A 26,757-nucleotide genomic window follows, 5' to 3' on the forward strand; every position below is an offset into this window, starting at 1 on the left:
TCGCAGCACCACGTCTGTTGACCACTCATTGATATGCTAATTTTTTTATCTAACCCTCCTCCCTCTCTCTGCCTCCGCCCCCCCCCCCCTCTGTCTATTTAAGGCCACCCCACAGAGACGATCACCCCTCTCTGTTACCTGTGTTGCTCTCGCTATGTATCTTGGTGATATCTGTCTGCTAATATGTCTGTCTATAGTTTTCTGGTTAGATTTTATGTCGCTATTTCATTATACCTGATGATGATTGCTTGTGTTGCAATCGAAACGTCGTATTCTATGATTTAGTTCAATTTATTATTTTATCTTTAGACGTGACTTAACCGAAAGAAACAAATAATAATTCCTGCAGTCACGAAAGTTCTAAAATTAAGATCCTCCGGTACAACTACTGAAGGCTTCACGAACTACGTGGTCGAAATAGATGTTAAATAACGTGGGAGCCAGAGGACATCCCTGTCAAACCCCAAGGTGTACAGGGAATAGTTCCGACTCCCGGCCACGTAGTTTTACCCGGGCCCGCTCACCATCATGAAAGTCCTTAATGATAATGAGCAGAGGGTCAGGGACTCCGAAAGCACGAACAACTACCCAGAGCCCAGGCCTACTGATGGTATCATAGGCCTTGACCAGGTCAATAAAGCAGGGATATAGGTCTCCTTGGAGTTCCCTACACCTCTGCTGTAGCAGGACCGCCCTTTCCTGAAACCGCATTAGGACTCCACAAGCCTCTCCTCAGCGTGCCTAGCAAGGCGATGTTGAATAATCCTTGCCAGGATTTTTCCCGGCACACTGAGGAGTGAGATGCCCCTGTAGTTATTACAGTCTGTGCGGTCCCCCTTCTCAAAGAGAGGGACCACCAGGGCATCCTTCCAGTCCTGCGGTACCTGTCCAGTGGTCCAGACTGTTGTCATGATGTCATGTCGGGCAGTCTGTGCACAAGCGCCATCCTCCCTCAGCATTTCGCTTGGGAGATCATCTCTGCCCGGTGCCTTTCCTGGTCTCAGACTCTGGATCGCTTTCAGTACTTCCTCAACAGATGGCACCTCAGCCAGCCACTCATAGGCGGTGACTTCTTCCAATCTTTGAGGCACCGCAGCCTCGGCAGGTCATCCTCACTTTGTCCCACGTTGTTATCCAGGCTGAGGGATGTCCCCTCCCCCAGGACCTCACAGAAATGCTCAGCAAATCTGCAAACCTGTTCCTGGAGGTCGGAGATAGGATCACCCTTCTTTCCCCTAATGATGGTAATTGGTGTGGCGCTGCAAGTTACTTTTTTGATGGAATTAATGAGCGATTTGTGATCGCGGGCTATTGAGGCAGACTCCATCTCCTCAGCAACTCGCAACCACCACCCATCCTTGCAGCGCCTCATGGCTCTCCGAACCTCCGAGCGAAGGCTGCGGTTAGCCTCCTCATTCTCCGACGTGGGATGCTGTAGCCGATGAGAGTGGGCCTGTCGCTTTTTCTCAGCCAGCTCGAACACTGTCTCCATCAGCCAGGGTCTCTGGGGAGGTCTGAACCGTGTACCCAAAGCAGCCATTGCAGCTGCATGAGCCACAGTCCTAAACCTCGCCCATTTCCCCTCGACATCAGGAGGAGTGGGGGACGATTCCAACCCGTTCGTCTTCAGTGGGGGTATAAGTAACCACGACCACCACTCCTCACCTCTGGTTGATGGGAAGGCGAGCTCAAAGTAACCCGGAGCTCACAGCTTCCCACACCTTACCGCCATGCTCCCACACCCCCTTCATTCTTTGTTTCAGAAGAAGAGCCACTCCCTGTTGTTGGCAGTCTCCTGCCCCGAGAAGAGGACTGTCCACCCCTCATGGTGGCAGGAGCCAAATCCGGTCCACCGGACCTCTTGAATACTACAGAGATCCAGGCGGGTACCGGTCCAGCTCCCGACAGAGGAGTGGCAGCCTCTCCTCCGCAGTGAGCGTTCGAACAATCCACGTGGCCACACGTAGTGGTTTTTTGTTTTTTCTGGAGGAGCCCCGAGGGTAAGGATTCAGTCTCCTGGCTCTGCCAAATGGGGTTTGGCCAGGATACGTCATAGACGCCTGTCCCCCCGGGGCCTCTGGCACAAGCTTATTAATAAAAAAATTCCGTCGTGGTTTAGCGGTAATTAATTGAAGGTGGAGGGGTTACCAGCCTCTCGTACCCATCCAAAGCCCTCTTTTGGCCGCTGTGGTGGTCACAAACGCCATCAGGGGAAAGGCCAATCGGAATTGGCCCTCCCCCCACAGCACTGCCCACGACAGCGTTGCCCCTTCTGGCATCACGAGGAGGTAGGGGGTTGTTTTGCTGGAGACACAGACAGACACACAAGCAGAGAGAGACTCACACAGAGATCAACAGAGAGAGAGACACACACATAGGCACACAGATAGACAACGTCTCTGTGTCGAGGCCTTAAATAGAGAGAGTGGGGGGGGGGGGAGAGAATAAGAGAAGGGAGGGTTGGGGCAGAGGGGGAGTTGTGTGGAATTCCTGCCCATAGCGGATGGACGAGCTGGACACTGGACAAACAAGTACGGAGCGTTGTGTGGAATTCCTGCCCATAGCGGTCGGAGGAGAGAATGGACTTATAAACAAGCACGGAACAAGCACGGTAGAAAGCAAATTTACTAAAATTAGGAAGTCTAATGCAATGCAACACAGAGAGTCGGTTAGCATTATATTTCCAAGTTTGCTATGTTTGTTTTGTCATTATTATTTAATTAAGTTTATTTCTGCGTGACTTTACCGAAATAACCAAATAGTAATTCCTGCAGTCACGAAAGCTTCGAATCTCGGTTTCAGTTTGGTGTTTCAACATCTTAACACAACTGTTTTGTTGCCAGAAAAAAGGGGAAAACCCTATTATCATATTTTGGTACTGGCAAAAGAGGTCCCATAACGAAATGGCTGTCGGTGTGAGGTCAGTAGCGTCACGAGCGTGGGGCACGCAAGGGGGTGCCTTGCCCCCCCCCCCCTGGTGGCCGCATCTACGAGTTGAGGCCCCTCTTGACAACCACCATGAGATATGTTTTCAAAACAGTGTAAAAAAACAACAACAAGACATTTAAAACGCGGTTCGAATGTATTTTTATTCAAATTATTTCATTTAAGTCTCACGTTTTATGTTAATTCAATGAGAGCAGTGACGTGATATTGCAAAGAGGTACTGCGGAGCTGTAGTGGCTGAATTTTGCGTCGACGGAGCTCCGCTACGGCATTAAATGTTCGAGACCATGAGCGCTAACGATGTGATGAGGCAAGAGGAGCCGCGATATATGATAGCCTCTAGGTGAGATCGTGCGAGACAAATCAAATATTGGGGCCCCATCTGACAGATTGCCGCACCCCCCAGAGTTGATCGTGTAGTTACGCCACTGTGTGGGATGAAGGAACCAGCATCATGCTGTTTCTAAATCAAGTACAAATCTTGGACTCGGTGAACATAAAGGAGGCCAGATTTAAATTCAAATGCCAATTACCACTGCTGTGTGTACATGGCCGGAAAACCCAACCCAGAGTGCACATGCTGCAATCTTGCAAAATGAGAATTAATTTCCGGTTCCGCACACCCCTGGCACCGGGCTGGACTTCCTATTTGTAGACTTAAAATGACATGACGACCTGCTGCAGGATCTATGTGTGTATGTGTGTATGTATGTTGAACTTCTTTCACACCGTACGCAGCCAGCCGTGCTAATGTAACCTGGCAAGAAGAGCAGAACCAATTACGACCATCAGAGCGCTCAAAAGGGCAGGGAAGGCAGAAAGGTGGGAAATTTGAGGCTGCAATTTGCAAGATAATTCGTCTAAGCTAGAGGAGAGAATGAGAGTTTTAATATTTTAATTATGGCCTAGTAACCCCCCACAAACCGCATGGCATGGGGAGGGCTTCGTTCGATAGTGAGTCCTCACCCGTGGATATAATGACAGTGCACATTATGGTCTGAAAATATGGATCTCTTCACTGGGTTGCTGGTGGCTCGTGGCTTTAATCTAGCACTGTGGAGGCAGTGAGGGTTAGTGGATCACACACACACACACATCCGTGAAACTCCCAAACCCGCTAGGATACAAGGTATCATGGCTTGCCAGGGTGTGATGATAGTACAGCAAGTGGAACATTTTCATTATTACATATGCACCGGGCATTGAGCGTTGCCCCCTCGCACGCATGGGGTTTCTCCCAGGATTATACTTTCCACCCACGTGTACAGACCAATCACTACTGGAGTCGACCGAATACCCCATTGTAGGGCCACAGAGCTTGGGCAATCTGTTAGCGCTGGGTTTTCTGCTTGCTGCTTGCTGCCTTCCCCTCTTGTCTGTGGTTTCCCCACGCCTACCTGTAGTTTATGTTTTATTTGACAGAGCTCCACAAGGTGGCAGCAGTGCCCGCGGGAGGCATGCACACGTACCGCTGGGCGGTACCCCAAGGGGCCGGCCCCACCCAGGCGGATGAGCCTTGCATCACCTACCTGTACACCAGCTCGGTCAACCACGTACGGGATGGCCACTCGGGCCTGGTCGGACCGCTGCTCATCTGCCGCAACGGCTCCCTGGACCAGCACGGCGACCAGGTCCTTATCTAGGGTTCTTTGTGACTCGGCGATACCTTTAGGATACATTGCCTTACGATATACTATAAACGAAGCTATTTTTTTTATTAGACCAGGTAAGGCCCACTGAGCTATCTAGCTCTCTTCAGAAGCTACCTGGCCACAAATTATAGCTCATCGAAGTGGCTTATCACGTGGAAATTTATGGCAGCCAAAGGCTTGAAACGCATGGTGATTCTTAATGTGGAGGGGAAAACCAGATGACCCCAAGAAAAATCCACGCGACCACGGGGAGAACATGTAAACTCCAAATATAAAAGTGTTAGAGTCGAGATCGAACCCACTACCTCCTGTGTAGCAGGCAAAGTAGTTAACATCTCACCAGCATGGCGCCCTCTAAGATCCAAGATACTCGTATCATCCATTTTCTAAATGTCATCAAATCGCAATGAATAAATAAAATACCTAAATAGAAATAAGCACATTTGTAATGGGTTGCAGTTTTTGATAGATTCAGAGATATGAGAAACCTCATACCAGCGGGTATATCAGAAAAAAAACAGCCCTACCTATATTTTGTCCAAGCTCTGTGGTCCTACATTGAGATGTTTGGCCAAAGACACCGGAGTACCCCGAGAAAAGCCACGCGTGCGAGGGGGGTAACGCTCAGTGCCCCTGCAGATGAAAATGAACTCACTTTCTGTAGTTCCAAACTCTGGCACGCCAGGAGAGGGTGACCTCGCAGCCCATCGGTTTTTGGGAGTTTCACGACGTTTGTCTAATCCACCAACCCTGGCTGCCTCCACAGTGCTGGGTTACAGGCCATGCGCATAGCCACCAGTGACCGGCTTCATTACTGTTGTTCACACTATTGCTTCGAAATGTTTTACTTCCCGACTAGGTATTTACGAAATAACAAGCTCGGAAATTTAAGTTGCAGATCGATAGCTATTATCAATTCATGAAAGTACCTTGTAACATGTTCATCAGCATGGCAGGGACAGTCTGTTCACCTATAATGCTGCGTCTTGTTTTCAGAAACGAGGATCGGATATAACACGATGAATGTATTGGGGAACACATTTTGTATGACGTGGATGCGAATTGGATATAACGCGATTGAGAGAACAGAACTACGTCACACGAGTAAGAATAAGCGGTTGTACGGCTGTCTCGGTGTAGCATTACATGAGGCGGGATGCTGCTGGATACTTCTGGATGCTACCCATGCCCCTCAGTCTTTGTTCAGTCTTCGTACATATCTCGCGTGTTATCGCGGACTGTGCTTTACTCTATATTATATATTATTTATAATAACGAGATTTTTCCATAGTGTGGTGTTCTTCAGGAACGCAACTTCTGCATTATAGGAGAACAGACTGTATACCGCATCTACAGACAAGCACACAAAACACATTAACGTTGGGAAATACAATTACAAAGCTACGGTAAACTGTTACGTACAACTTCATTTCTTCCTTCCGATATCAGGAAGCCACTGGGAGCTGTGTATGTCTTTAGAAGTGTTTTTTGTGTTTAGTTTGTTGTCCTTTCCCGCACCTCCGATTTCTCTTATATTTAATAAATATGCATAGCAACCCAGAATTGGACTTGAATATTTTGTGGAGTCATTCAGTGGTGGTATTTCCACTTACAATTAACACATTTAAAAATGTGATCCTTGAATCAAACGTCACATCAAATCACATACCACAAAGCAGGATATCATGAACGCATCATCATAATTCACATGAATCCATTATTCTCATCCCTGAGGTTATTTTACACCTGAAAATATAGGGTGCCACGGTGGCGAGATGTTAACTCTCTCGCCTGTTTTGCAGGAGGTTGAGGGTTCAATCCACACCCTGACGCCTGTATATTTGGAGTTTGTGTATCTCTCTCTCCATGGTCGCATAGATTTTTCTATGAGTTTTGCGGTTTTTCCCTCTACATTTAGAAACGTGCATTTAGAGTATTTGGATGCTGTAAATTTCCACATGATAAGCCACTTCGTTGAGCTATCGTTTGAGGCCAGGTCGCTTCTGAAAAAGAGCTATGTAGTTCAGTGGGCCTTCCCTGGTAGAATAAAAATATAAGTTGTAATCGTAGTGTCTAATGCTTGGACACATGCGACAAAATTGATGCTTCAGCGACAGACGACCACTGCTTCACATGTCCCTGGCGATCATCGCCCGATAATGATAGGTCATGTCTCTACAGAGCGGCACGGACGAGGAGGTGTTCCTGCTCTTCGACGTCGTGGACGAGGGCCTGAGCTGGTACCTGCCATGGAATAAGCAGCAGAACAATGTGACTGCACCCGACGATGACCCCAGCTTCCGGGAGGCAAACCTCCGACACAGTAAGCAGGGCGACGTAACATTCGGGAACGAGAGATAGATGCGTGGGCGTGCATGTACGGCCAATTTTGTCAGCCGGCCGTTGAACGAAGCCCTCCATGTGCCGTGCGGGTCGTGAGGTTATTGGGCTAAACTTTAAATATTAAGGCCCTCATTCTTTCCTCTAGCTTGGACGAATTATCTCGCCAATTGCAGCCTCACAGTTCCCACCTCTCTGCCCTCCCGCTCCCATCCCTCCCCCTTCCCCTTGTGTGAGCACCTCCCCACTTTGTACAGCATGCAGAGTTGTCTGCTCCATAATAGAGGTTTTTGGGTTATATCGCGTAAATTTACGTAAATTTATGGATGATATTGGTCGCAAAATCCTACGTGTTAAACAGAGTTGCCTGCTGTTGCATTTGGACACTTTATCAATTTGAATTGTATTGAATCGATGTAAATGACCACCGTGGCTGTTGGGATAAATGACTTTGTCGCAACCACAGTTGTCTGTTAAAAGAATGGCTGGATTTGTATGTCATCGTAATCAACCATGCTCAATACACTGCTGGCTGAAGGCCTCCCCCCGCTGGAAATGCCTATCACAGTCCTGTGATTTAATAATCCACCTATCCCATGCACATGTGGTGCCAGTGTCTCTCATAAAAGGAAGGCAGTATTTATATTTCGCAAACATAAATCACTGCCATTGTGTTTAGTCCATTGGTAATAATTAGGGTATTTTAGTCACGTAGCAAATACATTCTACTCTCCCTATGTGTATGACACAAGTACATAGCATTATTATATTCTTCTTCATCAACAATGTCCACCGTTCACCAGCATTCAATGTCACTTTTCAGAGTCATGCCTGTTATTTCTGTGCAGCAGAAATTCTGCCCTGTACTGAAAATAGACGTTATTTGGTTCGTTTGATATATTTTGGTCATTGCTTCACCCGTGTTGCATCGGTCATCCACCATGCTGAGTGCACATAGCCTGGCACAAGTGCCGTGGTCATGTCACCGCCACTTAGAGGCGAATGGCGATTATTGTCGTTGAGTTAATATCCTCTTAAAGTGACATAAATGTGGCATGAGTGGAATATCTCATTTGTCGCACTTGTAAGGAATACAAAAAAAATGCACATTATATTCTGTAATGATTCCATTTTCATTTTTCTTGAGAAAAAAATCCGTGCCAATAATATCACCTTAGCCCATTACCTTCCCATCTCCAACTACATGAAATGATAAAGTTATATTATTTACGTGACAAGCGTAGGTATGACCAACACAGCATAGGGATGCCAATATATCGACCACAGGGTGTTCATCATTATTATCATTATTATTTCAGAAATTACGGTACATGTTAAAGTCCTTTCGCCTCTGCCCAATGAACAAATAACCTTCGATTGCGGAAACCGTTCCTCGGTTTAGGCCCTGACCCATTGTGCGTGACGCGTGCCTCCCTGGAAGCCATCAACGGGTTTATGTTTGGGAACCTGCCTGGCCTCGAGGTGTGCGTGGGCAAGCGCGTGTCGTGGCACGTGCTGGCCGTGGGCTCTCAGGCCGACCTGCACACGGCCTACTTCACGGGACAGACGCTGCTCTTTGACCTCCGCCGTGTGGACACCATCGCCCTCTTCCCTCACCTCTCCTACACTGCCCTCATGCTCACCGACACCACAGGTGAGGTCTCCTGTAGTCGCTCTCTCTACCCAGTGGCCAGTCGTGATCTTCTTCGTCATTTCCCTGCAGTTGGTCCCTTTCCACTGCCACCCCTATTCAAGTCACGAAGCAGCATCTTTCATTTTCTGCCCCTTGGCCTCTTTACCAACATCCATCCTCCCGCAACCGCCTACGTCGAGTTTTCACTTTGTCTTTCGGCTTTTCAGGATTGTTTTCATTTACGTTGTCCCCTCCCCCACTCTCTCTTTCTTTCCATCCTTCCGACTGATTCAGATACCGGGATAAAATGATTTACTCTGTGTGTTCACAATAAAACGAGCATTGGAGCGGTTGCATATCTTCATTAGTATTTCTCAACAAGTATTGGAAATTCCACATTTCTGTAACTAAATTAAAAGTGTTTTTTTTATTTTAACAGGTAGGGGCCACTGAGCTATGTAGCTCTTTTTCAGAAGTGACCTGGCCACAAATGATTGCTCAAAGAAGTGGCTTATCCATTGGAAATGTAAAGCAGCCAAATACTCTAAACGAATGTTTCTAAATGTGGAAGGAGACACCATAGGACCTGGAGATAAATTCAAGCGACCACAGGGAGAGAGAACATGCAAATTCAAATATACAAGCGTCAGGGTCGGGATCGAACCCACAACTTCCTGTATACCAAGGGAGGAAGTTAACATCTCGCCACAACAACAAGAGACCAGTGTATTCATAAGGCAGCCACTGTTGACTTACTACAAATTGGTACTTACTTTATTAACTCCAGAAGGATTGACAGAATCGACCCCTTCTGAGCCAGACACTTCACCACAGATGTACCTTTATAAAGTGATGAAGTTATATAGGGTCAGCATGCTGTAATTTACAACACTTTTGACTCATGACAAATTGCTACTTACAGTATTTTTATGTGACAGGAGGTAAAGTATGAACATTATAATCTAAAATGCAAGTATTGTTTCATTTGCCTTGTTATTCTGCCTTAGATGTTTCCACAATGGCGATTGCCCACATCTGCAGCAAGCCCAGCCTGTAGAGCAGGGGTCCTCAAACTACGGCCCGCGGGCCACATGCGGCCCGCCGAGGACATTTATCCGGCCCATGGTCACTAATTGGGCTGCGCTTGTGAGCACTAATTGGACTGCGGTGGTGGGCACTGATTGGGCTGCGGTGGCGAGCACTGATTTGGCTGCGCTGGTGAGCACTGATTGAGCTGCGGCGGTGGGCACTGATTGAGCTGCGGCGGTGGGCACTCATTGGGCTGCGCTGGTGAATGGTTCAATGGGCCAATTGACTGGACTTGCCCCCCAGGCCTAAGGCTGCCAGCCCTCCCCTGGCTGCGCTTGACTGGCTGTCCCTCCCTCAGCTCCCTCACTTGCCCCTCGGCTCCACTCCCAGTGATATTCCTGTGTGCTGGGGATGTTTATCCCCAGCACACGCACCACTGAGTAAATGATAGAGGGGTAATAACAGAGTGATCTCTGATCTCTGGAGGAGCTGCCTGCTGTTTTCCCGTGCTGGTCAGTGACAGACAGCCGAGGAGTAGGAAACCCAATTTAAATGACAGTAAGTGTATTTATATTCTGATTGCTATTCAGTTGTATGAGGTTATATGTTGTATGTTGTGTAAGCCCCGGTTCATACTGTTGCGATCTCTGAGCAGTGCGAGTTCAGCCATATGCTTGTATGGCTGAACTTGCATTAGATTCGGAAGAAAAAATGCACATGTGCCTTCTTTTTTCCTGCAGTGGAATCGGATCGCATGGGTCTTTTCCCCCATGCGATCAGATTCCTATGCGAGTTCGCAGATCGCACTGCGATCTGTGAACAAAACTGCAGGTGTAATTAACTTTTTAATGGCACCCGCACCAGTGTGAGCCTGGGGTAAAAGCGGAGTTCCCCCAATCAGACTGCATTGATGGGCAGTGCAGTCTGTATGTCTCTGTGTGGGCAAAGTTATTGCTGGTATATTGTTTTTGTAGCGCTGTATATATATATTGGTATTTTACTAATATCAATTTTGACTCCCTAGGAAACAATGATGTCAAGAAATAGAAAAATTGACTCGGAGTGTAGAATATTCAAAGAACAGTGGGCTTATGATTACTTTTTCATGCAGTACAAGGAAAGAGCTGTGTGTCTGATATGCCAGAATATAGTGTCTGTGTTCAAAGAATACAATTTACGTCGACACTATGAAACTCAACATAAAGATACATATGATTGTTTGGTCGGAGAAGTGAGAAAAGATAAAATATTAAAACTGAAAAATACATTAACAACTCAGCAAAATACTTTTGTGAAGCAGAAGCAGCTAAATATTTCATCACTGCGAGCAAGTTTTCAAGTTGCCAAGCTAATAGCGTGCACTGGCAGACCATTCGTGGAGGGAGAATTTGTTAAAGAATGCCTTCTTTCTGTTGCCAAAGAGATGTGTCCAGAGAAGACCGATTTATTTAGTACAGTGAGTCTTTCAGGACCTACAATTACACGGAGGATTGAAGAAATGGGAGACAATTTGCATCAGCATTTGCAAAACTCCACAAAAAAAACTTTCCTATTTTTCCTTGGTACTCGACGAAAGCAATAATGTTCGTGATTCGGCACAACTTCTAATTTTTATTCGTGGGACGAATGACTATTTCGAAGTCACAGAAGAGCTTGCTGCACTGAAAAGCATCAAAGGAACAACTACAGGAGAGGATATCTATGAAAAGGTTTGCCAAACTGTGAATGGTTTGGAGCTGAACTGAGCTAAACTAGCCAGTGTGACAACTGATGGTGCTCCTAGCATGGTGGGGTCTAAGAAAGGAGTAATTGCTCGCATTAACCAAGAGATGGACAAACATAACCATTTTCATCCAATAGCCATACACTGCCTCATCCACCAACAAGCGCTGTGTAGTAAATCACTGAAGTGGGACTCTGTTATGAAAATTGTGGTATCTTGTGTTAACTTCATTAGAGCTCATGTACTAAACCACAGACAATTTCAGGAATTTCTGTCTGAGCTAAATGTTGACTATGAAGATGTTCTGTACCACACAGAAGTCCGTTGGCTGAGTCCAGGGAGAGTTTTGAAACGTTTCTATGACTTACTTCCACAGATTACAGCTTTTCTGCTTTCCAAAAACAAAGAAGTACCAGAGCTCAATGATGCAGAATGGAAATGGCACCTTGCCTTTCTGACAGATGTAACAGAGCTACTCAACAGTTTCAATGTGCAACTTCAAGGAAAGGGGAAGTTCATCTGTGATATGCAATCACATGTCAAAGCATTTGAAGTAAAATTAAGCCTCCTCATCAAACAAGTGATGGAAGAAAACTTCTGCCATCTCCCCACAACTAAAAATCTGTTAGCGGAAAAACCATTGGTTGCATTCCCAAACAAAACATGTGTGGATTCACTGGAAAAATTGCAAAAGGAGTTCCAATTTAGATTTAAAGAGCTTCATCTCCATGAACAGGACATACAGCTTTTCCGTAACCCATTTTCTATTGACATTGAAAATGTGGATACAATTTACCAAATGGAACTGGCTGAACTGCAGAATTGTGACTCTCTGAAAGACGCATTCAAGTCAAGCAGCCTTCATAATTTATATGCATCTCTCCCCTCTGAGACATATCCTCATCTCAGGAACCATGCACTCAAAATGGCAACCATCTTTGGCAGCACTTATGTCTGTGAACAGACTTTTTTCAGAATGAAACATTTGAAATCTTCAACCAGATCTAGACTAACGGATGCACACTTGCATCACTTGTTACGACTAGCAGTGACAAATATGTAACCGGACATTGACCATCTCATTAGCCAAAAGCAGGCCCATAGTTCCCATTGAAATACTGGCAAGTTTGTTGATTTAACTTTACTTGTTCTTCATTTTAAATATTGTATTTGTTCCCGTTTTGTTTCTTCACTTCAAAATAAGATATATGCAGTGTGCATAGGAATTTGTTCATAGTTTTTTTTTAACTATAGTCCGGCCCTCCAACGGTCTGAGGGACAGTGAACTGGCCCCCTGTTTAAAAAGTTTGAGGACCCCTGCTGTAGAGTAACAGCTAGCAGTGGGCTTGTGACGGTTGATATTTAGTTATATCATTATATCCGATTCCAGGCCATTTTGTATTTTCGGTGTATATGGTTTTACATTGTTCATAAAATCTAAAACATTGTTTGATATGGCATGTCTCGCCATGGTGGCGAAATGTTAACTACATCACCTGGTATACAGGAGGTCGTGGGTTTTATCCCGACCCTGACGCCTGTTGTATATTTGGAGTTTGCATGTTCTCCTCGTGGTCACATGGGTTTTTCTCCGGTTCCTCTGGTTTTTTCCTCCGTATTTATAAACATGCTTTTAGAGTATTTGGCTGCTAGAAATTTCCACATGATAAGCCACTTCTTTGAGCTATCATTTGTGGTCAGGTTGCTATCTAGATCAGTGTGCCTTACCTGTTAAAATAAAAAATAGTTTAGCTTTTAGTTTATTTCTGGATTCCTGTTAAAAGGCACGGTTTGCTTTCTCGCAGGTGGATTTGAATTAATGTGCCGGACAAATGAGCACTTTAACGAAGGCATGAGAGCCAAGTTTAGAGTGTCAGAATGCGGGATGCCACCTGGACCGGTGTTTGTTCCGCAAAAGGAGCGGACATATTATCTGGCAATCCGTGAGGAGGTCTGGGACTACGCTCCCAACCGCAGCTGGGAAATGAAAGTGCACAACACCACTAATCCAGCACTCAGGTAAGAACCCGTGTATATATCACAAGCGCATTGACAATTCCAACCCCCTACCAATTAGATTACTTGTCGGGGTTCCAGGATCGCAATTCGATTCAGGAATTCAGTATGTCGTCTTTTTTAATCTTTTATATTAAGTTCGCTTGCTTGCTTGCGCGCTTACGACCGTGCAAATCTTTCGGTCGTTTTTAAATCCTTTATATTAAGTTCGCTTGCTTGCTTGCTTGCGCGCTTACGACCGTGCAAATCTCTCGGTCGTTTTTTATTTAAATCCTTTATATTAAGTTCGCTTGCTTGCTTGCTTGCGCGCTTACGACCGTGCAAATCTTACGGTCGTTTTTTAACCCACTTCCCGTGATCCAATCGAGCTGACATTTTCCACACAGACTCGTTGTGTGTGACAATTAATTTCCGTGAAAAAAAATGTGCTAAATTTTACACTTTTTAGGATTTTTTTTTTTATATTTTATTACCAATTGCTTAATGCTGCCAGGCAATTATCTGACCCATAGGTGGCAGCCATCTCAAGCCAGAGGACGAGAGGACTCTAGCCGCCACGCATATAAAGGATTTTTAGTGAAAAACTTAGTTTTTTAAATCCTTTATATTAAGTTTGCTTGCTTGCTTGCTTGTGCACTTACGACCGTGCAAATCTTTCGGTCGTTTTTTAACCCACTTCCCGTGATCCAATCGAGCTGACATTTTCCACACAGACTCGTTGTGCGTGACAATTAATTTTCGTGAAATTTTTTTTGAAAAATATTACACTTTTTAGGAAATTATTTTTTATATTTAATTACCAATTGCTTAATGCTGCCAGGCAATCATCTGACCCATAGGTGGCAGCCATCTCAAGCCAGAGGACGAGAGGACTCTAGCCGCCACGCATATAAAGGATTTATAGTGAAAAACTTTGTTTTTATGGGTTAATTTTTTACGGGTTAATTTTTTATTTAAATCCTTTATATTAAGTTCGCTTGCTTGCTTGCGCGCTTACGACCGTGCAAATCTTTCGGTCGTTTTTTAACCCACTTCCCGTGATCCAATCGAGCTGACATTTTCCACACAGACTCGTTGTGCGTGACAATTAATTTTCGTGAAAAAATGTTTGCAAAATTTTACACTTTTTAGGAATTTTTTTAAAATATTTAATTACCAATTGCTTAATGCTGCCAGGCAATCATCTGACCCATAGGTGGCAGCCATCTCAAGCCAGAGGACGAGAGGACTCTAGCCGCCACGCATATAAAGGATTTATAGTTAAAAACTTTGTTTTTACGGGTTAATTTTTTCACATTGTGGTGAATGCACCTCCGATTAGGTGACACTGCCTGTGGTGAGGCAATGTCTGCTGTGCATGGGAGGGCGCCGTGGTGGCGAGACGTTAACGTCCTTGCCTGGTATGCAGGAGGTCGTGGGTTCGATCCCGACCTTGACGCCTGTGTGTTTTGCATGTCTCTCTCCCTGTGGTGACGTTGATTTTTATCTGGGTCTGTCCGGATTTTCCCTCCACATTTAGAAGCATTAGTTTAGGATATTTGGCTGCTATAAAATTACACATGATTAGCCACTTCGTAGAGCTATAATTTGTGGCCAGGTCGCGTCTGATAAAGAGCTACATAAATCAGTAGGCCTTACCTGGTAAAATAAAAAAATTGCTTAGTTTGCTTGCATTTGCTTTATTCACAATATTGGATCAATTGCATGAGGTGTCCATGGTAACACATGGACACTTCATGCATCCGTTGTGCGAGAACTCAGGTTAAGTAAATCCTGTGCTCACTGATGAATCTGTTTCAGCCCAGCAAATAAATTCCTCGGAAGTGGAGAGACCAGAATCGGAAGTAGATACAAGAAGGTCAGATTCGTGGAATACACCGATGACAGCTTCAAAAATCCGAAAGTGCGTTCGGCTGAGGAAGAGCACCTGGCCGCACTAGGTAAAGTTGTCCTCTGGGTAAATAAGCACAACACTGGAAGATGTATAAACGTGAAGACACCCACAAGCCTCTTTACCCAGTATCATCATTTATTTTAATTGAAAAGCAATAGGCACCAAAGCAAGCTAACCTCATCCCAAATGTCGACCTCAGCATTGTAACGTCCCATGATCACATCCTCACTTAGACCCATACAGCATTCACTTGCATCCGTAAAGTCACTCAATCATTCGCCATCTGACTACACGACCAAACACATTTACGATCAGAAATACTTGGCTGGTGAAACCGCGTTCCGAAAACCTCCTAAATGGCATTCATTACATACAGCAATGCATTTCACACAGCATCGCCACCTCAGCCAGGGCGATCATTCTTCTCTGATCCTCACCGTACATGTGTAGGGGTGTTAGAGAGAGAGCCGTTATGCATGGCAGCTTATGGGAAACAAACACAGTGGGCGGGGCTACGTGAGTGCACGGGGGGGGGGTGCTCTCAACGACGTCCGCACCAGGCAGCCCGGGGCCCCACCCCTCAGCGGGGGTGGAGTATAAAGGGGGATGTGTCAGAGGGCTCGGGGCAGAATGTTAAAGCTAAACCAGTGAAGACCGAAGATCGTCTAGCTAGAGCCCTGGACTCCCCTGGGACGCCGCCCTTGTCAGGGCCGCGCAGGACCGAGCCAGCGGCGTGGTCCCGAGAACCAGAGCTAGTGCTCTGGGACTCCGGGTACCGTAGCCCGACTTACCAGTGTCGGGCCAGACAGCCTCCCCTAGCCCGTTAGTGGAAGACTAGGAGGTAGGTCAGAGATAGCTAGCAGTGTATTCCCAGCTAGCCGGGTGAGGGGGCCGATACCCCCTCTAGTATTGTATGTCCACAGTTGTGACTACTTGTACGGAATAAATACGTGTGCCTCACCAACGGTGTCCAAGAGTCATCAACGGTACTTCATCTGGTGTCAGAACAACTACGAACATGGACACGCGCCGGACAGCTCGAGCCGGAGTACCGCAGGTGGAGGACACCGCTGAAATTGTCGAGCCCGAGACGGCTCAACAAGACATCGTACAGCCGGGGCCGGACGCATTCTTACCGGGGCATCAGGATGAAGAGGAGCCGCCATCAGAAGGGCTGAGGCTGGCTCACGCGAGGCTGGCGGAGCTGCTTTACGCCGCTGCCGCCACACTCGAACACATCACGCGGCTGGGGGCTGGTGGACCACCACGGGGTAAGGAGAACCGACGTCCGATGCGCCTTCCCACCATCTCAACGGATTCAAACTTTGAATCTCCCGCCATCGCCGCAGCAGCTGCTGAGGGCGTGGCCGGCCTGAACCTCGGGTCCAACATCACTCTCGCTGGGGCTGCCGCGTCACCGCCAGCGGAGGGAGGGTTAGTGGACCTTATTTGATTCCGGCCCAGACCGTCGTAAGAGGGGACGGGGACCCTTTCATCGCGGTCCTCAATGTGGGGTCGCAGACAGTGGTAGTTCCTCAAGGGACGGTGCTTGCTCACGCGACGCCGGTGCCCTGCGAGGAACCTGTTGCGAATCACGTCGGCACTGCTCCCCGGCCGCACCCACATTCAGACAGCGATGGAGGGTGGCTCGATGCGCTTTATGCGGGATCGACGGACCTGTCTAATTCAGAGCGCCAACAGCTTAGAACGCTACTGCGGGAATTTTCCGACGTTTTCAGTCGGGACAAATACGATTTGGGTTGCACTCATCTGCTGCGTCACCATATTGACATGGGTGACAGCGCGCCAATACGCCAGAATCCGTTTCGGTTAAGTCCCGCCGAAAAGGACCATGTCAAATCGGCTATTGATGACATGTTAGCCGCCGACATCATTTCTCCTTCCACCAGCCCTTGGGGAGCGCCGATCGTCCTGGTTAAAAAGCAGGACGGCTCGTTGCGGTTTTGCGTTGATTTTCGGCGCCTTAACAAAATTTCGGTTGCCGACGCATACCCGCTCCCACGGATGGACGAATCGCTGGACGCCTTGGCGGGAGCGCGATTCTTCTCCACACTGGATTTACTTTCGGGATTCTGGCAGCTTCCTCTGGACGATGATTCAAAGCCTAAAACTGCTTTCCGTACACCGCACGGCCTGTTCCAATTCAACCGGTTGCCGATGGGCTTACACTCAGCGCCGGCAACTTTCCAGCGTTTGATGGAATTGGTTTTGGCTGGATTGCAATGGGAGTCGTGCCTGATTTATTTGGATGACGTTATCGTCTTTAGTAAAACTTTTGACGAACATCTCCAGAGGTTGCGGGCGGTTTTCCTAAAGATGCGGGCTGCTAATTTGAAATTCAAACCCCAAAAATGTCATTTGTTACGCGATTTGGTGCGTTATTTGGGGCACATCGTGGGGCGCTCAGGTATTGCTACCGATCCCGCCAAAACGCAGTGTGTCAGCTCCTGGCCGACTCCCACCTCGGTGGGAGAGGTCAGGAGTTTCATTGGCTTCGCGTCGTATTACCGACGGTTCGTCGCTGATTTTGCGACGATTGCCAAACCCCTACACGCTTTAACATCAAAAGGGGTTCGGTTCCACTGGGGTCAGGAGGAGGAGGCTGCTTTCTGCTCCCTTCGGGACGCCCTGGTAAAAGCTCCTCCCTTGATTTACCCCGATTTTTCGGAACCATTTTTGCTCGACACCGATGCGAGCAACACGGCTATTGGGGGCATGCTTTCCCAGGTGGTTGACGGCGTGGAACGGGTGGTTGCGTACGGCAGTCGGGTGTTGTCTCCAGCGGAGCAAAGATATTGTGTCACCCATAGGGAACTGTTGGCAATTGTCTATTTCATCCAACAGTATCGCCCATATCTGTACGGTCGGCATTTCACCGTCCGCACAGATCATGCGGCACTGCAGTACGCCCTGCGAGTTCAACAGCCATCGGGACAATTGTCCCGATGGTTGGAGATCCTCCAGGATTTTGATTTCGAAACCACCTACCGTAAGGGCGTTCGCCACACCAACGCGGACGCTCTGTCGCGCATGCCAACCACCTCCGAATGTGCATGCCTCCTGGGGTCGGGACGTTGCAAGCCAGCAGGGGACATGCCGGTTCCGGTCCTGGCGGCCGCCGCCGCCGACGAAACATTGCTTCCAAATTCTATCGCACAACAGGGAAAAGATTCCCTGCTGGGTTTGCCTGTTAATGAATGGGGGCGCCTCCAGATGGAGGATACCTCCCTCCTCGCGTCGCGTCGTCGCGCCGGGGAGGCGGGGCGGGGGACGGGTGATGCCGACGCATGGGAAATGCACGCGGGGTTGCTGATGCATTGGGACGGGAAATCCCATCGACACCGGCTGGTGGTCCCTTCTGGGTTACGGGGTAGGGTGGTGTGGGCTGCTCATGAGCGCCTCCTCCACCTGGGTACCCAAAAGACCCTCGCCTTGCTCCAGCTTGATTTTTTTTGGCCAGGCATGACGAGGGATGTCGCAGATCTGTTGGCATCATGCCCTCGGTGTGCGCAGCGAAAACCACCAGCACGGGAGTCAAACCCGCCTTTGCAGTCTATCAGAGTCTCCAGAGTGAACGAACTTGTCGCGCTGGATATTCTGGGGCCATTTCCCGCCACCCCTAGGGGCAATAGATATTTGTTGACCGGGGTGGAATACTTTACGCGCTGGCCTATGGCCTGGCCCCTGGCCAACCAGTCGGCAGCAGCCATCGTGGAGGCCTTTGTCCAAGGTTACGTCATGGACAAAGGTGCTCCGGAGCGGCTGCTGACCGACCAGGGAAAATTTTTTTCCGGCAAACTCCTCCAACAGGTCTGTGAGCTCCTGGGAACGAAAAAAATTCGTACCTCTCCCTATCACCCGCAAACTGACGGGATGGTCGAGCGTCTGCATCGAACCATCACGTCTATGTTGTCGCAGCAGGTTTCGGACTCACAGACCGATTGGGACTTGCAAATTCAAGGGGTCCTGGCAGCATACAGATTGGCCCCCCATGCTGCGACGGGATTTTCACCCTTCTTCCTCATGTATGGCCGCGAACCTGACCCACCTGTTCGGGCACAGCTGCAGATCCCCGCGCCGCTGGGAAAAACTAAATTGGCCGACCATGTTAAATTTAACCTTGCGAAATTGACTGAGGCACGGGATGCTGCCATGCTAAATTCTGACAGGCGTCAGAAAGCGAATGAGCGCCTCAGACTGGGTCGCGTGCACATGGCTGCACTGTCCCCAGGTACCACTCGCGACCTCCTCAAAACTGGTGCGGCCGTGGCGGGGCCCCGTCGAGGTGGTCGAGGTTTTGCGGCCTCAATGCGTTCGCATCAAATGGGGGAAGCGCCGGTGGTTTGTGCACCCCTCTAGGCTGAAACCCTTCGTTGCGGTGCGAGGCCCCACTCCACACACGCGTGGCCAAACATGTGGGGGGTCGGCCGACTCAAAGGGTCCGTCTCTGCTGCTCTCGCCTGACGTGTTGCCGGCTGTCCCGCCCCCAGGTGCACCAGGAATGACGGGCTCCCGCCCAACAACCCCTACGGGGGATGCCGAGGGTCTCGCGACATCAAGCGCAGACTCACTTCGAAATGGACTGCTGCCACCAGATGGTCCGCCATCCGGGGTTGCCCCGTGTGACGGGCCTGCGGCAAGGACGCGCGCAAGAATGCGCAGACTCTTGTGATGCACAAAAAGAAGAAATTTATTTTTATTTTTTATTTTCACGTGTATGGTTACTGTGCGCTGCGTCGGTGGTGTGCTCCTGGCACATTGTGTTGTGTTGTGTGTGTGTTGGGGGTTCCTTGCGATTTGTATATACGTTGCTTTTACGGAATTCGTATTTATTCGGGGGGGGTGCGTCGGGTTGTTTTCCCTTCGGGGTTTTCTGGTTCTTGTTGTTGTTCTCTTCGCGTTATGTTGAAAAATAGTGAGGCACACGCGCGGTCAGGGGGTAAATGCGCTTTTATTGTCGTTTTTTTTGTATGTTGGCAGCCGGGACGGCTGCAAGCTATGCGGGGGGGGGGGGGTGATGTAGGGGTGTTAGAGAGAGAGCCGTTATGCATGGCAGCTTATGGGAAACAAACACAGTGGGCGGGGCTACGTGAGTGCACGGGGGGGGGGGGTGCTCTCAACGACGTCCGCACCAGGCAGCCCGGGGCCCCACCCCTCAGCGGGGGTGGAGTATAAAGGGGGATGTGTCAGAGGGCTCGGGGCAGAATGTTAAAGCTAAACCAGTGAAGACCGAAGATCGTCTAGCTAGAGCCCTGGACTCCCCTGGGACGCCGCCCTTGTCAGGGCCGTGCAGGACCGAGCCAGCGGCGTGGTCCCGAGAACCAGAGCTAGTGCTCTGGGACTCCGGGTACCGTAGCCCGACTTACCAGTGTCGGGCCAGACAGCCTCCCCTAGCCCGTTAGTGGAGGACTAGGAGGTAGGTCAGAGATAGCTAGCAGTGTATTCCCAGCTAGCCGGGTGAGGGGGCCGATACCCCCTCTAGTATTGTATGTCCACAGTTGTGACTACTTGTACGGAATAAATACGTGTGCCTCACCAACGGTGTCCAAGAGTCATCAACGGTACTTCACATGTAAGAGACTCGATATGTCTGTCAGTCACTTGCTTGAGTCACTTTCATCGTACAGCACGGCCCGTTAGTGCCAGCGCGAAAGTGCAAAACACCAAGCACAATATATATTGTTGCCACATGGCAAGATGTTCACTACCTCGCCTGATATGCAGGTGGTCGTGGGTTAGATCCTGACCCTGACACCTGCATATTTGGAGTTGCACGTTCTCCCCATGGTCGCGTTATTCCCTCCACTTTTGGAATCAACATCACACGTTTAGAGTATTTCGCTGCTATATATTTCCACACGATAAGCCACTTTGTTGAGCTATCATTTGTGATAGCCAGGTCGCTTCTGAAAAAGAGCTACATAGCTCAGTGGGCCTTACCTGGTAACATAAAGAGAGCTCTTGCACATCATCAAGCTACCCATTCCCTTTCGAACATGTTCCGGACATGCTCGTGAAGAGCTAGTTTCACGGATAATGATATTGGCCTATGTAAAAACCTATCTTTTTAACGAATTAACGTAAATAAGTATTTAAAGTAGCTATACATGAAAATTATCATAATAATACATCTCGTCACTTTATATCATGACTTTTTCTCTCATCACTTATCTTATCACTTTATCTCATCACTTTCTTTCTCTCTCTCCCTCGAAGCAGTAATCGTGTAGAGTTCCAGATGCAATTCGCAGACAGCCACAATCGCAGATAGTAAGTTCGTGAATAACGAGGGAATACCGTCATCATTTCCTGTAACACTTTCGCATTACTCATATAAGGAAGGTGTCAGCTGGACCATCGTCAGATCCTCTGAACGGTTGATTATAAAACGTATCAAGGTGAATGGAGAGGAGTTATAATATTATAAGAACGTTATGGTAACGTCCCGTGCCTCGTCGTCGAGCTGTGCGCAGGCCCGCTGCTGAAGGGGCAGGTCGGAGAGCTCTTGGTGGTGGTGCTGTGGAACACGGCTTCTCGTCCCTACTCCATCCACTCACACGGAGTCATCAGCGACGTTCCCGGGGGCCTCCCACTCAAGCCAGGTCACTACCCTTTCCGTATGCATGTGTATGTACGTGACGCAGTTGAGCAAACTAGACAACACGAGATTACTCAATGAGGAGTTTTTGCAGCAAGTAGCTTTCCCATGAGTACATCCTTTTTTTTGTGGGTGCTTTCCTCACACGTGTAAACGCTCATTTATTGGCTGATAACACCTTGATATATCGAGGACCACAGAGCTTGGGCAAATGCTTGCATCAGCTCATCGCGTGGCTGCCTTCCTGCTCACCTGTGGTTCCTTGCGCCTCTAAGTCATTCTCTCTCTGTGAGATTGAGCGAAGAATGTGCGCGTTTGAAGTTGAAATTATATCGTCACATGTGACTATATGCAATGAAAGTCAACCTGGAAGAGTCAGGTAAAATAGTATTGATAAACCTGATGGATCGCCTCTTCTTATAAGCTGTAACAGCTAATATTTTACAAGATGTTTTTTTGCCATCATTGAGAGAGAGATAGTTTTATTTATCATTAATAATATAATAGTGTTTTTCATATGTACACATTTTATTTTAATTATGCTATCGGCAACCGTGTCATGAAACCATTCTGTACTGTCACAGGGCAGTGCGGCACCCCTTTACAGTATCTATCCAACAAAGGCCCACGGAAGGAGCTATGACAATCACTCCTGAGGTTCCTTCACGTGACCTCGTACTCACACTCGGGATGGTACCCTTTCCCACATGCCCTGCCGTGGAGATTTTCTGTCACGTGGAAGTCAAACATTTGTATTTAATTTTAGGGACTGGTATTTTGCAAATGAAGTAAAAACGAATGTAACATGGCATTTGTTGTTGTCGTCATTGGTGCCCAGGCTGCGATCATAAACTCGCTGCCTCGACAATCTGGTTAAATCACAGCCGGCTACTGGAATTCGCACCGAGGATCTCTTCTTCCTCTTCTCCTTCTCTTCCTCCTCCTGCTCCCTCTTCTTCTTTCGTGCGGATGATGTAGATGCAGAGCAATAACTCACAATGTCACATTCAGGCGGTCAATCCAAGACAACCACATCAGGAGCAGTGGCTCAGTGCCATCTTGATCCATGAGCCACCCAGCCACCTCGGGGTCGGGGAAATCTTTTGCGTTTTGATTGATTGACTTTCCGTGGGAAATGTTCTGCGTTGTATGCCAAGTCTCAAACACGTACTGGAAGAGAAGAGCGGCGTTGAGTCGACTCTGTTTGTGCAGGCGCATCCCTCTGTGGCGATATGCTCTGGTGGGATCGTGCTGCTCAGTGGGAGCGTTCTGTAAACCGCGAACTCCTACAAAAAGGCTACGTGGGAAATTTCCATCATCTCAGTTTCCACCCTGGTGCATTCTGCCCCGACTCGTGCATTACAGCCTCAAACTCATTTTACCGAGTTGCAACCGACTCCTTCCTTGTGTTAAAATGGAGCCTCGATTTACGTTGTGCTGTGGTTACCTTCGGATTCGTCAACTTGTTGCTTTCCAATGTAAATTTGGATACCGTGTTCCCTCAAGAGTATGAAATGCAGCCGAAAATACTCTTCTCATCTCCCTGCTCCTAACTCTTACTCCGCTTCACTTTCCCCATGTGTTTAGGTCATTGAAATATAAATGCAGTATATTTATACAATTTTTTTTTTAAATCCAACATGTCATTCTAAGAGACAGAGCATTGTGCAACATAACCTATGACGTTTTAAACATGGAAACTGTGGTCTTGTTGCCTGCGTACTATATATTGCCGTGCTTCTGCGAAACGCTGTGAGGTACTGTAATGGGTAAATAAATTAACGGACTGTTGTCCATCTTATCTACCCAATGCAGGAGCGAGGAAAGCGTACAGGTGGCAAATCCCAGAGCGCTCCGGCCCTTCACAAGTTGACACAAACTGCATCACCTGGATATACTATTCTGCGGTGGACTTCGTCAGGGTGAGCGCTATACATCAGGAGGTCACATCATGTGACTACATTTATTACATATTTTCACCACTCGGGATTGTACGTTTGGAGTCTCACTTTTAAAGTGCGCAGGGTGGAGTGGTGGCGTGGTGGTCGGTGCACTGCAGAACGAACCTGGCAGTCTAAGTTTGATTTCCGGCCACAGCTCGCCAACCCGTACTGACCAGTACGGTGAAGTATGGTCAAACAGCCCACTTGACCTTCATGGTTTGTGTGGGGAACTTCATCCAGAAGTCGATTTACAACGAGCTGTAAATAATAACATCCTGATATATGTATGTTGAACTTCTTTCGCACCGTACATAGCCATCGGAGGTGCAGGGGAAGGACAAAAAACTACGAATGTGCAGAGAAGCCGAATGTGCAGAAAAGCCGACGATTTGAATCGATGCCTGGTGTAGAGTTCGTGCGAGGACACGGCCAGGCTTAGGTGTAGGGGTCACGCAAGGGGCAAGGGGACCACGCCTGGAGGAATAATTAAAGAAAGGCGCTGGCAAGCAAGGAGCGAAATAGGGGATTGGCGGATTGGGGGTAAAAACAAACCCCCAAGAGACACAGATTGGCGGGAATGAGGAGGAGAGGAAGAGAACGGGTTTATAGAGAGGTGTGAGACAAAGGTGGGAAGCTCTGGGGAAGAAAATGGTGGAGCGTCGACAGCCGCGTCAGTGCCCTGGCCTCCAAGTGTTGCCATTGGTGTTGAATGGAACAATAAAAATTCCCTCACCAAGACAACGCGCGTAGACTCCCTTTTACATTTATCAGGAAATTTTTCCGAGAATCAATACTTTTATTCACGATTTATCGACATTTTATTCAAATTATATGCCTTTAGTAACACATTATCTGTTACCTTTAGGTTAATGGAGTGAACAATTTAGCAAATCACTTACAATGTGCCAAATCACCAGTGGTTGAAGTGCTGCAGGCATACTTTTAATTATGCAGCAGCAACATCAACCTTCCATACCGCCGATGGTCGACTATCGACCGAATCAGGACCGGGCATGGCCGATGCGGCCACCTGATGCACAAATGGGCGCGTCAAAGATTTGGTGGCCTGTGAGTGCGGCCACGAATCCCAAACCTTCGACCACATCGTAAACAGCTGCTGTCTTCACTCCTTCAAAGTAGGAACGGACGAGATCCACTCTGCGTCTGAACAGACAATTTAGTGGATAACAAATCTAAAATTACATCTTAAATCTGCTGATTTTAACCCATACGAAAGAAGAAGATCAGAACTGGTCAAAATATCGCTCACCACTGATAGCAGTTGTGGCCAGGAATCAAACTTAGGTCGACGGTTGCGTAGTGCAACACGCGAACCGCAATGCCGTCACTCCACCCCATAGACAGACATCGACCAAATTAGCCCTGGAGACTTCATGTTTTCATGAATATCTGAAAATCAATCGAGAATGTCATTGTCCATAACCACGTGACTGCTTGTGTGTGTCTGTTTGTGTATGTAGCCGGGTGGTGGTGTCACATGCCTCTAGTCCAGCACTGTGGAGGCTAGGATTGGGCGATTGCAAAAATCTTGTCGAACACCTTTGCTGTGGGCCTCGAGGTGCCAATTTCTTATCAAGAGCGGGTGAATACTGTGCGGCATGTTACAAATTTAACAATGAGTGAAAGAGTTTGTTTGGTTGTATGTATGTATGCAGGACCCCAACTCGGGGTTGGTGGGGCCACTGGTGGTGTGCCGCTCTGGGCTGCTTGACGACTCAGGCCACCGTAACGATGTGGCCCACGAGTTTGCTCTCCTCTTTATGGTCTACAATGAGAACCTGTCCTGGTACCTGCGGGACAACATCGACAACTTCACGGGGAATCCCGGCGCTGTGGACGTTACCGACGAGGACTTTCGTGAGAGCAATCTCATGCACAGTAAGGAGGCGGCACTGTTGCATATAAAACAAGAGAAATAACATGGCACCCAACATTTATAACAAGTAGAATTGCAAGGGTCTGTAAAGATAAAAAGAGCAAATAGACTGTGTAATGTGGACTTTTTTGTATTAATTATCCATTAAACCCAAACATTATTAAATATCCCCTTGAGACCTCAGAGATCAAAAGTAACAATGGGAAATAAATAACGTAATTAAAGGAAATCCTGGTGCTAACGTGGCATGGCAATTGACTCACAAAAATCCCATCTCGTCAAAATCTCAGGGAGCTGTTCTCAAATACCTTCTCAGGTTTATAATAAATAAAGGAGCTCGTCGTTGGAAAGTAAACAGTCGTTGTCGTATGGACTGTTCTCCGCTGTAGGAATGTCGCATTTTACTGCACACTCAGGGCCAACCTTGCTCAGACAATTGTTTGCATTTGGAAATTCAGTATAAAGTTGAAATGAGACAATAATTTCGAGGGATTTTTAGTGAGATTCCTGAAACAATCAAGAGACAGTGCCAGAGTTCGTGAAACAATTGTGGATCCAAATTTATGCAGAGGGGGTTCTTTCCCAATTTGTCCAGAAATTATACAGAAACTTTCAAGGTAAATAAATAATAAGGCTTTGTCCTCAATTCTCTGTTGCATTTGTTCAGTTTTGTTCACTCCACGAATTAAAAAAAAGAAACTCTCCGGGGAATTTCAGAGCGGTAAGGTGAACATAAAATAAGAGATGAATAACTAAGATGATAAATCTCGACTTAAAGCTTTCGTGACAGCAGGAATTCATATTCTTGGGGTCTTTCGGTAAAGTCACTTAGATATGTTCAAAGAAATAACAAACAATAACAAATAAAATAAGAAAGAACCATGACGTTTCGATCACAACACAAGCGATCGGCATCAGGAGGAAAAAAAGAGGGGGAAAGCTGCTGAGGTAGACTGTTTTAAAGGTTTAAAATGGGTGTAGCCCAAGGGTCATAAACGAAGTGGGCGGGGCTAGTGATGTTCATGTGAGAAATTAGTATGTCAATGTAAAATCGGAGAGCGGTCT

The 26,757-nt window shown here is 47.6% G+C and overlaps 1 protein-coding gene across 1 annotated transcript in view; it reads left to right on the plus strand.

Annotated features, from left to right (window-relative positions):
- Positions 1 to 26,757, plus strand: part of LOC144722930 (ceruloplasmin-like) — a 53,225-nt gene that overhangs the window by 18,727 nt on the left and 7,741 nt on the right. The window contains exons 10-17 of the mRNA XM_078601356.1: positions 4,369 to 4,577; positions 6,780 to 6,921; positions 8,380 to 8,592; positions 13,129 to 13,342; positions 15,140 to 15,279; positions 21,728 to 21,856; positions 23,668 to 23,774; positions 25,472 to 25,694. Coding sequence (XP_078457482.1) covers positions 4,369 to 4,577; positions 6,780 to 6,921; positions 8,380 to 8,592; positions 13,129 to 13,342; positions 15,140 to 15,279; positions 21,728 to 21,856; positions 23,668 to 23,774; positions 25,472 to 25,694 — 1,377 coding nt within the window. The remainder of the gene's footprint in view (positions 1 to 4,368; positions 4,578 to 6,779; positions 6,922 to 8,379; positions 8,593 to 13,128; positions 13,343 to 15,139; positions 15,280 to 21,727; positions 21,857 to 23,667; positions 23,775 to 25,471; positions 25,695 to 26,757) is intronic.

Source organism: Lampetra planeri, chromosome 16 (assembly GCF_965212315.1).
Source record: "Lampetra planeri chromosome 16, kcLamPlan1.2.h2, whole genome shotgun sequence".
Classification (NCBI taxonomy): Eukaryota; Metazoa; Chordata; class Hyperoartia; order Petromyzontiformes; family Petromyzontidae; genus Lampetra; species Lampetra planeri.